At 39.5% G+C, this 13,987-nt stretch overlaps 1 protein-coding gene across 1 annotated transcript in view; it reads right to left on the bottom strand.

Annotated features, from left to right (window-relative positions):
• Positions 1–13,987, bottom strand: part of LOC122258073 (expansion) — a 220,172-nt gene that overhangs the window by 167,569 nt on the left and 38,616 nt on the right. Inside the window, exon 2 of the mRNA XM_086551727.1 lies at positions 2,981–3,694. Coding sequence (XP_086407853.1) covers positions 2,981–3,694 — 714 coding nt within the window. The remainder of the gene's footprint in view (positions 1–2,980; positions 3,695–13,987) is intronic.

Genomic DNA, 13,987 nt, shown 5'->3' with positions numbered 1-13,987 from the left:
TCGGGTAAGCTGGTGGATGGTTTTGATTTAGGTGGATTTGGGTGGTTGCGTAGGTGGCTTTGGTTTGTATATCATATGGAAGATGTGGGCTTCCTCGTTCTCACTCTCTCTCTCTCTCTTACTTTCTCCCCCCCCCCTCTCTATCTTTCTTACTCCCCCCCCGTCCTCTCTTTCTCTCTCTCTCTCTCTCTCTCTCTCTCTCTGTGTGTGTGTGTGTGTGTGTGTTTCTCTCTATACCAAACTACTTATCCACGTATCTATTACTCTCTATTTATTACTATTTTCCCATTTTTCCTATTTTCATCTTCTCCTCGTCTCTCTCTCTAACCATCGCTACTTATGTCCATTTCTCTCTCTCTCTTTCCCTGTTTGCTTTCCCTTCCTCCATCCTTCCCTCTATCTATCCCCTTCATCCTTTTCTTTCTTTCTTCCTTACTCCCTTTCTCTTCCTCTCTCACTTCTTCTTCTCTTTCTTCCTTCCTTCCTCTCTCTCTTCCTGCCTCCATCCTCCTCTGCTACCTTATTTCCTCCCTTTCTTGTCTTTCATTCCTTCCTCTTCTCTATTTATTTCTTCCTTCCTCACCCCCTCTCTCTTTCCCCCTTCCTTTTTATCCTCCTTTCTTTAATCCCATCTACCTTCCTCCTCTGTCTTCCTTCCCTCCCTTCCTTCATTCCTCCCTATTCCTTTCTCTCTTCCTCTATCCCTTTTTTCCTCTCACTCTCTTTTCCTTTCTCCCCCCTCCCTTCCTCCCTCCATCCCTTCCTTCTTCTCTCCTTCTTTCTTCCTCCCTCCCTTCCTCCCTCCTCCCTCCCTCCCTCCTCCCTCCCTTCCTTCCTTCCTCCCTTCCTCTTCCTTCTTTCTCTTTCCCACACTGTCCCGCCATCACTCTCACCTGCCGAAGAAATCTCCCACACTTGTCATGCTGATAATACTTCCTGTTGTTTTCGTTTCCACCCTCCCCCACCCCTTTCCCCTCCGCCCCCAATTTTATTCTGTCTGTATCTTTCTCTTTCTTTCATTCTTTCTTTCTTTGCGTTTGTCTCTTTCTTTCTTTCTTCTCTTTCTCTCTCTCTCTCTTTTTCTCTCTCTCTCTCTCTCTCTGTCTCTCTCTCTGTCTCTCTCTCTGTCTCTCTCTCTGTCTCTCTCTCTCTCTCTCTCTCTCTCTCTCTCCCTGCCTCTCTCTCTCTCTCTCTCTACCTCTCTATCTGACCCTCTCTCTCTCTATCTGCCACTCTCTCTCTCTCTCTCTTTCTGCCTCTCTATCTATCTATCTATCTATCTATCTCTGCCCCCCCCCCCCTCTCTCTCTCGCTCGCTCGCTCGCTTTCTTTCACATTATTTCTCTCTCACAGAGAGAGAGATAGGCAGAGAGACAGAATAGAGAAAAGAGAGAAAGAGAAAGAAAGTTTTATTTTCTCAACGAGCGTTCAAAGTGACGAATCCCGTGTCATGTAGGAGCCGCTGTGTCGTGTGCCGGGTCGTTTGTGTGTGTACGTGAGGTTGTGTACATGTGTGTGTACGTGAGGGCCTGTGTGTACGTGCGTGAAATGTCGGTAGCCTTCTTTACTCGCTTTTTGCTTTTGTTTGTGAAGTGATCATATCTGTTTTCCCTTATGTTTTATATCCCTATTTTTATTTATATCTCTTTATCTCTCTCTCTCTCTCTCTCTCTCTCTCTCTCTCTCTCTCTCTCTCTCTCTCTCTCTCTCTCTCTCTCTCTCTCTCTCTCTGGATCCTCTTTTCAAACCAGAAGAGAAAATTAAAGAAAATATATAATACAGGTAAAGACAAAGATACTATAGATATAAAGAAAAGTATTTGAAAGAAAAAGAAAACAGTTGCAAATCGAAAAAATACACATAGTTACGTATAAAAAATATATATATGTGGGGGGGGGGCAGAATATCATTAAAAAAGGGAAAAAATATACAGGAAGCTCTTAGCTCCTCATCCTCTTGACCTCTCGCACTCATCTTATTTGAGGTCAGGTCACACCGCCACCTGTCCCCTCACCCTATCTGTATTGGACACTTAAAAGGTACTGGAAGATCGGATTGATCCTTCCTTCTGTCAATCATTTTTCTGTGATCTCTTGATTTTCAACCTTTTTGTCTCTTTGTCTTTATATTTGATTAGTTTTCTGTATTGCTTTATTGTTTTACTGGTTGTCTTTTGTTTTTGTTTTAGTTTTAGTTGTTTATTTTCTTTATTTTTTTATAAACTTTCAATGGAAAATTCAATAAATTTGTTGATATGTCTAATACCTGTAGAAATATTTCTACTAGCATGCACATCATATAGGAATAATCGTTTTTTTTATAACATCCATATAGATGAATAAATATAAAAATGAATAAATATATAACTGAAATATCTATTTCTTGATCTATTTTACGACGACAGGTGGAGCAATATGCAAATGAGGCTTTGGATGGCGTGACCTGCCAATCAGCTTAAAATTCCTGTCACTGATTATGTCTTGTCACTCATAAGAGGTCAAGTGGATTACCTTTCGTAAAAGGAATGGTTGGCGTAATGCATGTTAAGAATCAGATAAAACAGGGAGGCAACACAACAATAGTAACATACATTTGCACGTATGTGTGGAGACGAGAAGACAATAGGGTAGTTTTAAAAATCTCTTTAAATGTTGTATGAATTTCCTGAAATTGAAGTCATGTAAATTTTACATAAAAGTAAGATAAAAGGAGAGGCTGATGTACAGGATGACAAAACAGGGAATAAATGGTTCTAAAGACAGGAGATACCGTGATAAAGAATATAAACACAATAACAAAATATAAGGAAAGCTGGTGTAGAAATAAGAATAACATCGTAATAAAAAACAAACCGATCGTAAAAATCCAAATAAGGGTAAGAAAAAAATCCTCATAAAAGCGAAAAAGAAAGAAAAATCGTAAGAGATACGAGGCAAAAAAGTCTTAATGAACACAAGAATAAAAGCAGCTCATTCCTTACCTTTCTTGCTCTCGGTCCCTCGCGCTGTGCTCCCTCTCCCTGCTCACGTGCTCCACGTAGCGCTCGACGAACCTCTCGCGGCCTCCGTCGGGCTCGTAGCGGCCGAGTCGAGCCTCCAGACGTTCGAGGCGCTCCCTGAGGTCCCCTCCTCCCCCTCCGCCGCCTCCTCCTGTTCCTCCTCCTCCTCCTCCATTCACTGCCCTCTCTCCCCTCTCCCCTCCTCCTCCTCCTCCAGCGCGGTCCCTGCTCGGCTCCCGGGTGGCTTTGGGAGCCTCCCTTCCCGCGGGCTCCACGCGCACCTCCTTGCCCTCGAACTTGCTGTCCGGCTTGGCCTTGAACTCGGGCGACGAAGGCTTGGGGTCGAGGAGCAGCCGCGAGCCCTCCCCGGACCCCCCCTTGGCCTCCACCCGCGCCTCCTGGTCGAGCTCGAGCAGTCGGGGGTCCATCCGGGGGTCCATGGCCAGGCGAGGGTCCATGGCCAAGCGCGGGTCCATCATGCGGGGGTCCATGGCCAGACGAGGGTCCAGGGACATCCTGGGGTCGACGAGGAGCCTGGGGTCGGCGCGGGGGTCGATGAAGCGGTCGGAGATGCGGTCGTGGAGGCGGTCGACCGTGCGGTAGTTGATGACCGTCGTGGACTCGGGTTCCTTGTTCTCCTTGTTCTTCTTGGAGCCCGGCCGGAGCAGCGAGGAGTACTTGCTCTCCTTGTTGAGCCTGCAACGTGGCGGGGGTTAGGGGTCTCTTATGCGGGGCTAAGGGGTCCAAAGTTCGTCCTTTTGATGGGGGAGGGGGGGTTATAGGGCTAGGGGTTTATGGGATTTCAAGGAGTAGAAACTAAACTAAGATAAAATATCAACTAGTGATTATTTCATCTTTTCATTCTTTCTTCATCTCTCTCTCTCTCTCTCTCTCTCTCTCTCTCTCTCTCTCTCTCTCTCTCTCTCTCTCTCTTCTCCATTTCCGACTTCACCCTCTCCCTCATCCCTTCTTTTTCGACCCCTCCCTCCCTGCCTGCCTACCCTCCACCCCAAACTCTCTTTATCTATTATTTTCTCATTCCACTTATCTCTCCTTTATCCACCATCAGTAAATCTCCCCCAACCCCCGCCCGCTTCCCTCCCCCTTCCCCCTCCCCCTCCCATTCACCCCTCTCTCTCCCGCCACCATTTCGCGTCACGTAAAGATCTGTTGCGATTTGGCGACGGTGATTTAAGGAACCGGCGATGGGCTGTCTCTTCCCTCTTCGCGTCGCTCACGTTTCTTTGGGATATTGGCGGAGGAAATGGAAGGCGAGTGCGGGTCTTTTTGTCTCTCTGTATATCTCTCTTTCCATTCGTACATACACACACACACACACACACACACACACACACAACCACTCAACACTATACACCACACATCACACCTATATATATTTATATAATATATATATATATATATATATATATATATATATATATATATATATATATATATACATATATACATACACATATACACACACGCGGATATACATACATACACACACACACACACACACACACATATACATATATATATATTATATATATATATATATATATATATATATATATATATATATGAATATGTGTGTGTGTGTGTGTGTGTGTGTGTGTGTGTGTGTGTGTGTGTGTGTGTGTTTTGTGTGTGTTAATGTATATATATTTATATATAATATATATATATATATATATATATATATATATATATATATGTTTATTTAATATATATATGCATATATATAATATATATATATATATATAATATATATATATAATATACATATACATATATATATATACATATAAACATATATACATATACACATGCATATATATGCATATATATATATATATATATATATATATATATATATATATATATATATATATATATATATATATATATACACAATACATGCACCGTATATGCTGCATACACGCACACGAATCGTGACACATCCGGCCAGACAATGCAGCTCGGACGCTTGTCATCCTGACGTTGTTCTTTGGATGCAAGGGGGGGGGGGTAAGGGAAAGAGAGGTCTTTATACATGAATACATACTGTACTACATATACATAGAATATAGAAGCATAAAGGTTTTATAGGCACTCGCACATTTACATAGGTATCTATAAAGGTATATATATATATATATATATATATATATATATATATATGTATATATATGTATGTGTATATATATGTATATATGTATATGTATATATATATGTCTGTATATATGTATATATGTATATATGTATGTATATATGTATATGCATTTACATACCAATATGTGCTATATCCCCCCTCCCCCCACCTCTGATAAACTGTACTGGTAATGAATTATGTTTCGATCTCTCTCTCTCTCTCTATATATGTATATATGTATATATGTATGTATATATGTATATATGTATATATGTGTATATATATATATATATATATGCATTTACATACCAATATGAATGTTATGTGTGTGTGCCTATATCCCCCCTCCCCCCTCCCCTCTCATAAACCTTCACACACGAGCAGCTGACAGCATGTCATGATAAGCCCCCCCCCCCCCAACATGCCGGTTCCCTTCCCCCGCTTTTACTCTTCCACCTCCTACCTCCCTTCCCCTCCCTCCCTTCTCTATTACCCCCCCTCACACCTCCCATCTCCCCCTCTTTTCCTCCCCCTCCCCCTCGCCCCTCTCTAACCTTCCCTCCTGCTTGGCTTAACTGCTTGTCCGACACTTTCCCTGCTTCTTCTGCTGTGTTCTTGGGTGTCCATCTGCTGTCTTTTTCTTTTTGATGTTTGGGCTTTGCGGTTCGTGATTTTCCCGTTGTTGTTTTGTATGATAAACTGTACTGGTAATGGATTATGTTTCGATCTATGTCAAGAAAGCGTCTTTTTCTCATTCATTCTTTTCTCTCTCTCTCTCTAGCTATTTATCAATACATCCATCTATCTCGTTCTCTTTATCTCTCATTCATTCTCTCTCTCTCTTTCTCTCCTTCTTTATATATATATATATATATATATATATATATATATATATATATATATATATATAGAGAGAGAGAGAGAGAGAGAGAGAGAGAGAGAGAGAGATAGATAGATGAATAGATAGATATATCCATCTGTCTCTTTCTCTCTATTTTTATCTCTCTCTCTCTACCCCCCTCCCCCTACTCCTCCCCATCTCCCTCTCTTTTCATTTTCTCTCCCCTCCCCACTCCTCTTCCACCCCCACCTCCCCTCTCTCTCTCTCTCGTATGTAGGCCTTAAAAGGGTGGGGCTTGGTGGGAGGGGCTTAATAAATAGCGTGGGCGTGGTCAGAAGGTCAGACGGGCATGGCTAGGTGGGCGTGATTTGATGATTCCGTCCATTTAAGATCATTATCTCTTGCAGCCGTGACCGTGTGTGTGTGGGGGGGGGGGGTTAGAAAGAGAAAGGGAGAAGGAAGGGATATGGAAAGAAGGGAAGATTAAAAGAAGAGACAGAGTTAGAAATGTTGATAAATCGTGAGGTATATCGATAGATAGACGGATGAATATGCAGATGGATAGTTTGACAGATAGATAGTTTGACAGATAGATAGATAGACAATAGATAAATATAGAAAGAGAGAGATAGAGAGAGATAGAAAGCCATTAAGAGAGAATGAGAGGAGATGGATGGATTAATGGAGAGAGAAGAGAGAGAGAAAGAGAGAGAGAAAGAGAAAGAGAAAGAGAGAGAGAGAGAGAGAGAGAGAGAGAGAGAGAGAGAGAGAGAGAGAGAGAGAGAGAGAGAGAGAGAGAGAGAGAGAGAGACTTTTGCCTTTGGCTTTGAGAGAGAGAGAATGAGACCCGCCAAGAGAGAAACGCGAGGAAATTCCTTGCTCTGGCCACACCCTTCGCCTCCATAGCAGACTAAGTACAGTCCAGTGATCGCTCAAGGTTAGAGGAGGACAAAAAGATATATTGGAGGATCCTTGAGAAAATGGAGAGAAAGATGGGAAGGGAGAGAAAGATAGAGCGAAAACTAGGTGTCTGTGAAAGTGTTAATATAAAAGAATGTAATTTAACATGCATATATACACACATGCGCACACACACAGACACAGACACACACATACACACATTTAAAAGAAAAACTTTAAAAGAAAAACTAGAAGTACTTGTGTATGTTTTGTTTTTGTCTTTCTGTTAACCATCTCAACAATGTCAATTCCACTTGAAGTTTATAACCTTGGACGTAATTAGCAACACTGCGGTGATCAGCGGAAAAATAAGGTCATTTACGTCTACATCAATTAGAATCCTTATTATCTTATAACGAATGATAATCCGAATCATTTACCCTACGTATAGCCAGTGACGATAAAACAAAAAACAAGAAAACAAACAAATAATACTTCCTTCTTCCCCCTTCTGTCAACAAGCAATTAATTGTTTAATGAACCATAACAATCGCGGCTAATCACCTTTTTTTCCGGTTGCGTAATTACCGCCACTTTGAACATGCAAGGTCGTAGCAAGACAACATAAGATCTGTTTGAGAATCACTGTCGACCAGGAAGCTTTTACGGTCATCACTGTGTAAATCGATAAAGGTAGTAATGATGATAATGATAATTATTGTCGTAATAAGTGATATGATAATGATAATGAGGATAGGGATGAAGATGATAATGATTACGATAATGATGAGGATGATGAAAATAATGAGGTTGATAGTGATCATGATGATAATGATAATGGTAGTAATGATAATATTGATGATAATGATGATAATGATAATCATGACAATGACAATAATGTCAATAATGATCTGTCATCTGGATGTAATCAACTTTATCCACTATTTATTACGTCCCTCGTGTTAATATACTCTTTTCTGTCAACTACTACTACAACTACAACTACTATTCCAGCCATTCACAGAAAAAGAATGACGAAAAAATACGCTTTCACCCATCACGTGGCCACGCCCACTTCTCGCAAACTCACGCCGAGTCTCGCTCAATCACGTTGCTCGATGACATGTCTCCACGTGATTCCGATCAGCTGTGAGATCGAGCCAACAGGTGCTGTGCCGTACGGTCTGGCTTTGTCTGGCTTTCCTGTAAGATGTTCTCTCTCTCTCTCTCTCTCTCTCTCTCTCTCTCTCTCTCTCTCTCTCTCTCTCTCTCTCTCTCTCTCTCTCTCTCTCTCTCTCTCTCTTCTCTCTCTCTCTCTCTCTTCTCTCTTCTCACTCTCTCTCTCTCTCTCTCTCTCTCTCTCTCTCTCTCTCTCTCTCTCTCTCTCTCTCTCTCTCTCTCTCTCTCTCTCTCTCTCTTTCTCTTTCTCTCTCCTTTTTTTCTCTCTCTCTCTCTCTCTCTCTCTCTCTCTCTCTCTCTCTCTCTCTCTCTCTCTCTCTCTCTCTCTCTCTCTCTCTCTCTCTCTCTCTGTGTGTGTGTTTGTGTGCGTGTGTGTGTGTGAGACTGTGTCTGTGTCTGTCTGTCTATACCGCACCAACACGTATATATACATACACATACATGTATATATATACATATATGTATAGATATACCTATATATACCTATATACACATACATATTTACACACACACGCACACACACACACATACACACATACATATACACAGGCGCGCGCGCGCGCATGCGCACTTGTATGTGTATATATATGTATGTATGTATGTATGTATGTATATATATATATATATATATATTATATATATATGTATTTATATATACATAATATTTATATCTATCTATCTACACACACACACACACACACACACACACACACACACACACACACACACACACACACACACACACACACACACACACACATATATATATATATATATATATATATATATATATATATATACGGAAATCATTGAGGTAGCGCAAACCAAATGTTGTTCAGGACAAGAGTAAATGCGAGATATGTTTTATTTCTTCAAATACCGAACAACAAGCTTGTTTCCCCTGAAAATAGGCATAATTTCCACACATGTTCTTAACAATAACAGTGGTTACACTCAAGAGTTTACTTCCGGGAAATTATATGTTACTTCCTCAATTTGTTCAAAGATTTACTGCCAAAATCACGAAAAAGAGGGAAAAAAAAGAAAAAAAAATGTCCTAACGGTACCTACCAAAGTCGATGTAAACTACATTATACCGGCAGATGATTATCTTTATTTTTTATAACTTTTGTTGGTCGTGGTTAACAGTGTAATACTCATTATCATTAGCATAACAGTCCGCTGTATAACACTTGTACTGATAATAATATAAAAAAACAAGCATTAATACGGTTAAAAAAAGCGTTAAATTCAAAATATTCAACACATGATCCCAGGTCGCTCCGAAACGAAAATGAACGCAGCTTCTCGACAACAGAAACGCCCATAACTCAAACTTGCGCTCTTGTTATCAGCACGCCCATGACCCGAGGGAGAAGTATGAGGGCGGCTCCTACGACGGTGTTGACCTGCTACACCAGACTGGACCCGCCAGTTTAGACTTTGTAATTATTATGTGTCTTTAATGAACGGGGTCACGAGAAAGAGAAAACGGATGTCTCGAAGGGGGTAACTATAATGCTGATAAACTTTCCATATTCTTTTTTTTCTCTCTCTTCGGCCATGCTCTCGCTTTCTTTCTTTATTTCACTTTCTATTCGCGTTTGTTCGTCGGAGCTCGTTTATGATTTTAGTTTAGTCTTAATGTTTTTCTTCCCGTCTCTCTCTCTCTCTCTCTCTCTCTCTCTCTCTCTCTCTCTCTCTCTCTCTCTCTCTCTCTCTCTCTCTCTCTCTCTCTCTCTCTCTCTCTCTCTCTCTCCTATTCACTCATTCTCTCTCCCTCTCCCTCCCTCCCTCCATCCCTTTCTCCCTCTCTTGTTCTAGAGGTTATTCGTTACTCTCTCCTTCTTCACTCTCTTTCTCTCGTTCGCTTTTCTTTCCTGTGTGCACCGGCCATTACACAAAGAGGCGAGTCAGCATTTTTGCAAGGTGAAGGACGCTAACCTCTGAGGTAATAGTTTCGTCTGTTCACTAATTACCATTTCCCTCTCCTTTCTGTCTCCTCTTTCCTCTTTCTTTTTTCGTAATTTCTTTTTTTTTCATTATGTTTAAATCATTCGAACTTTCCTTTGTTCGTTTTTCTCTTCACATTTCTTTGAAAGTTTTATTTTAATCATATATATATATATATATATATATATATATATATATATATATATATATATGTGTGTGTGTGTGTGTGTGTGTGTGTGTGTGTGTGTGTTGTGTTCATATATATATTATATATATATATTAATATATATATATATATATATATATATAGTATGTATGTATGTATATACTGTATATATATATATATATATATTATATATATTTATATATGTATACATATATATATATTGTATATAATACACACATATATATATTTTATATATATACATATATATACACATTTATATATATATATATATATATATACATATATATACACATTTATATATATATATATATATATATATTCTAAATCGCCTTCGCAAATACAGACACAATCCACCGACACAACACATATATACATAGACACTCATTTCCCTTACAGTCCACACACACTTACATACCCATATATCCATCCCCTCCCACACACACACACACACATACGTATATCCACCAAAGTGACCCTTATACCCTCCAGCAGAAACGTGTGGGCGTCCTGCGTGGGCGGCGCGGATGGGCGTGGGTTGAGGATAACAGTTCTCTTTGTTTGTGTGAGTTCTTTCTTCGTGTATGCTTGTGTGTGTGTACGTGAGTATATACGTGTGCGTGAGTACATGTGTGAGTGTATGTCAGTCAGTATGTATATGTGTACGTGTTTATATGTGTATGAGTGAGTGAGTACCTGTGTCAATGTGTTAGTGTGTGTACGTACTTATGTGTGTGCGTATGTTTATGTGTGAGAATACATGTGTGTCCGTTTGCCTTTATTCTTTTGTGACTGTGAGCTTTATTTCTCCCTTTCTTTCTTTTTTTTATTCTGCGTCCGTGTGCTTGCTTGTATAATTACGAGCGTGTATGCTCTTTTGCGTGTACGTGCGTATGTATGTATGTATATGTGCGTACCTGCACAAGTACATAAGGGTGTGTGAATGCGTGCAATTGCAAGCAGAACCGCTTGGAATCGCCGTCCGTGTCGACCGCAACAAAACCAGTGAACATTTTTTTTCTTTTGTTAACCGCAATTGCACGCGTATCAGTCCAAGAACATGTTATTTTGTTCTCCATTGTTATCCCTCCGCCCTCCCTCTTGGCCAAGGCGAAGCAAGGAGAACAGAGCAGTGGGCGGCCAAGGGTTGAAGCTGGAGGTAGTGTGGGTGTAAGGGAGGTTAGGATGGGGGTGGGGGTGGGGGTGGTGTGTAAGGGGTGGGCTGATGTGTCATGCATACCTTTTAGGTTCATGCACTCGCGTGAGTTCACTCTTGAGTTCATTCCTAAGTTCACTAGCGCTCTGGGATGACGTAATTATTATCTGTTTTTAATCTAAATTCCATAAACCGTCTTCATATATATTTTATATTCCATACTTAGACGTTATATCATAGTTTTATACCATTTCATGACTATATATATATATATATATATATATATATATATATATATATATATATATATATATATATATACATATTTGTAACTGTATCAAGGATTAGTGTAAATACAACATGGGATAATGGCTTGTTACAGTTATCGTCATGGTCGTTGCAATGTTGATGCTGATGATAATGGTGCTGGTGCAGTGCAAGGGATCCCATGGTAGATGGAAGCGGTAGTAGAAGCTTGAGGAGGCAGAGAATGAATGGGATAATAACAGGAATAATGATAATGATTGGAATAACAGAAAAATGAGGAAGATGATGATAATAATGACAATTATGATTATTCTGATGATGAAATGGTGGTGATGATAATAACGATGATGATGGTTGTAATGGTAATGATCATGGTGAAAATGATTATAACAATAATGATAATGATGATAATATTGATAATGTTAATAGTAATAATAATGATAATGATTGTATTAATAACTACTACTACGAATAATGATAATGATAATAACAATATTGATAATTTTCATAATAATATAACATACAACACAATGAAAACAGACACATAAAACGGGAAAAAAACACATACATACATCAAGCAAAACTTTTAAGAAAATAACACCAGCGAGCAGTAACCCGAACGCTCAACTCGACCCTCGCCTGCAGGTATCCGTCGCCTACAGTTATGCGAACGATCACTTGCAGCGGATTCAAAACACAGAGAATCCAAGGGAAAAAAACGGATCATTACCCGCGACGTCTGTGAAGTAATATCTCGACCGATAGCATACTAAAGCAAAAAAGAAAAAAAAAGTTCCCTGATATAAAGGCGAAATGTTTTTGTTGTTTTTTTCGATCAAGAATCCGAAGATGATGTTCGACGGATTAGAAGAATGTAGTGATTAGCGATGGATGGCATTTAGGAGATTGGATATGAAGGGATACAAAAATCACCCAAGGCGAAGATGGCGTCGGTGAGCAACGAATGGCGGTGGGATGATCTCGAAAGGACCCGGATGCGTTTGTTATGTTCGTCGAGACAAGTGACATCTGGCGGTTACATGGCGCAGCGACGAAACAATAATGAGAGCGATAAAGGTAGAAATCGCGATGATAATAGTTGTTACTGGTTGACGGTACGAGGATGACAGGCAGATATAATTACTCACGTGTCAGTCCCTTGATGGATAGTCATTCTATAACCCGCGAGTGAGTGTCTCCTCATCTACCATGAGTAAACATTCCATAATTGATCATGGTTCATGAGTAAGACAGTAGCGCCATCCAAAATATAAGAACTGATATGATTGCACAAATATTTTCAATGTTCAATGATAATGACACCAGTTGATTAGGCGATACCACAATACACCGTTACCAAATTTCCTCCCATCTTTACGATAACAAAAAACAAACTATTGATGATCAGTTGTATAAATATACAGTAAAAAAAAAAATAAATAAATAAATAAAAATCTACTTTCCCCCTCCCCCCTCATCGGCTTCCCCTCATCGGCTCAGTATCGATGAAATGGAGATAATAATCCATAGAGATATAATAACTTTCTTAATATGGTGGATAGGCCTAATTTGTTCTGATGCGAGGCAGTAGACCTACCTACGATGCTCTAACTACCGTGAACAACTCATTTGCATAAGTACCAGAAAGTTGATGATGAACAGAGTGAAATCAAACGAGCTCTTAGACTGAACGTGTTTTTTTTATACTTTTTTATGTATGACTACATTTTTTTTTTTTTTTACATGTTTAGGGATTAATGTTTACATTGCATAAACTAGGTTATCTTATCAGATGTCGATATATAGGGGCAAGCCTATGGTTGTCTAATGGTAATGATGATGATAATGTCGATGGTTATGATAGCAGTGCTATTATAAAAAAAACAATATTTGTATTAAGTATAACGATGTTTTAAACGATAATAATAATGAAGGCTGATGATGTCAGTAACGCTAATGATAATGATAAGAGCAATAATGAGATCGATAATAGTGATAAATTATAATTGTATATCTTATTTCTTCGACTTTTCCCTCGCATTTTATCGCTTGCGTATTTTTCTCTCCCCAGCCATGAAATATTTAGTTAATGCTTTCTGTCATTGCCGTAACTTTACATGTCTCGTAAAATAAGACGCAAGTTTCTCTCATAAAGAACATGGCGCGTCGAATACGGTCGGGGTGGGCGGGGGGGGGGGGGGGTAGTTGCTCGTAGTGTCCAGACCAGTGTGAAATACCTACGCATATATACATATATATATATATATATATATATATATAAACATATAAATACATATATGTAATAATATATAAAAAAATATACACATATATGTATGTATATGTGTATGCATATG

The sequence above is a fragment of the Penaeus japonicus genome, unplaced genomic scaffold, assembly GCF_977035675.1.
Source record: "Penaeus japonicus unplaced genomic scaffold, GWHDUDI00000001_assembly GWHDUDI00000025, whole genome shotgun sequence".
Taxonomy (NCBI): Eukaryota; Metazoa; Arthropoda; class Malacostraca; order Decapoda; family Penaeidae; genus Penaeus; species Penaeus japonicus.
Note: the sequence above shows the minus strand (reverse complement) of the source record. Positions and strands in the feature narration are given on the sequence as shown.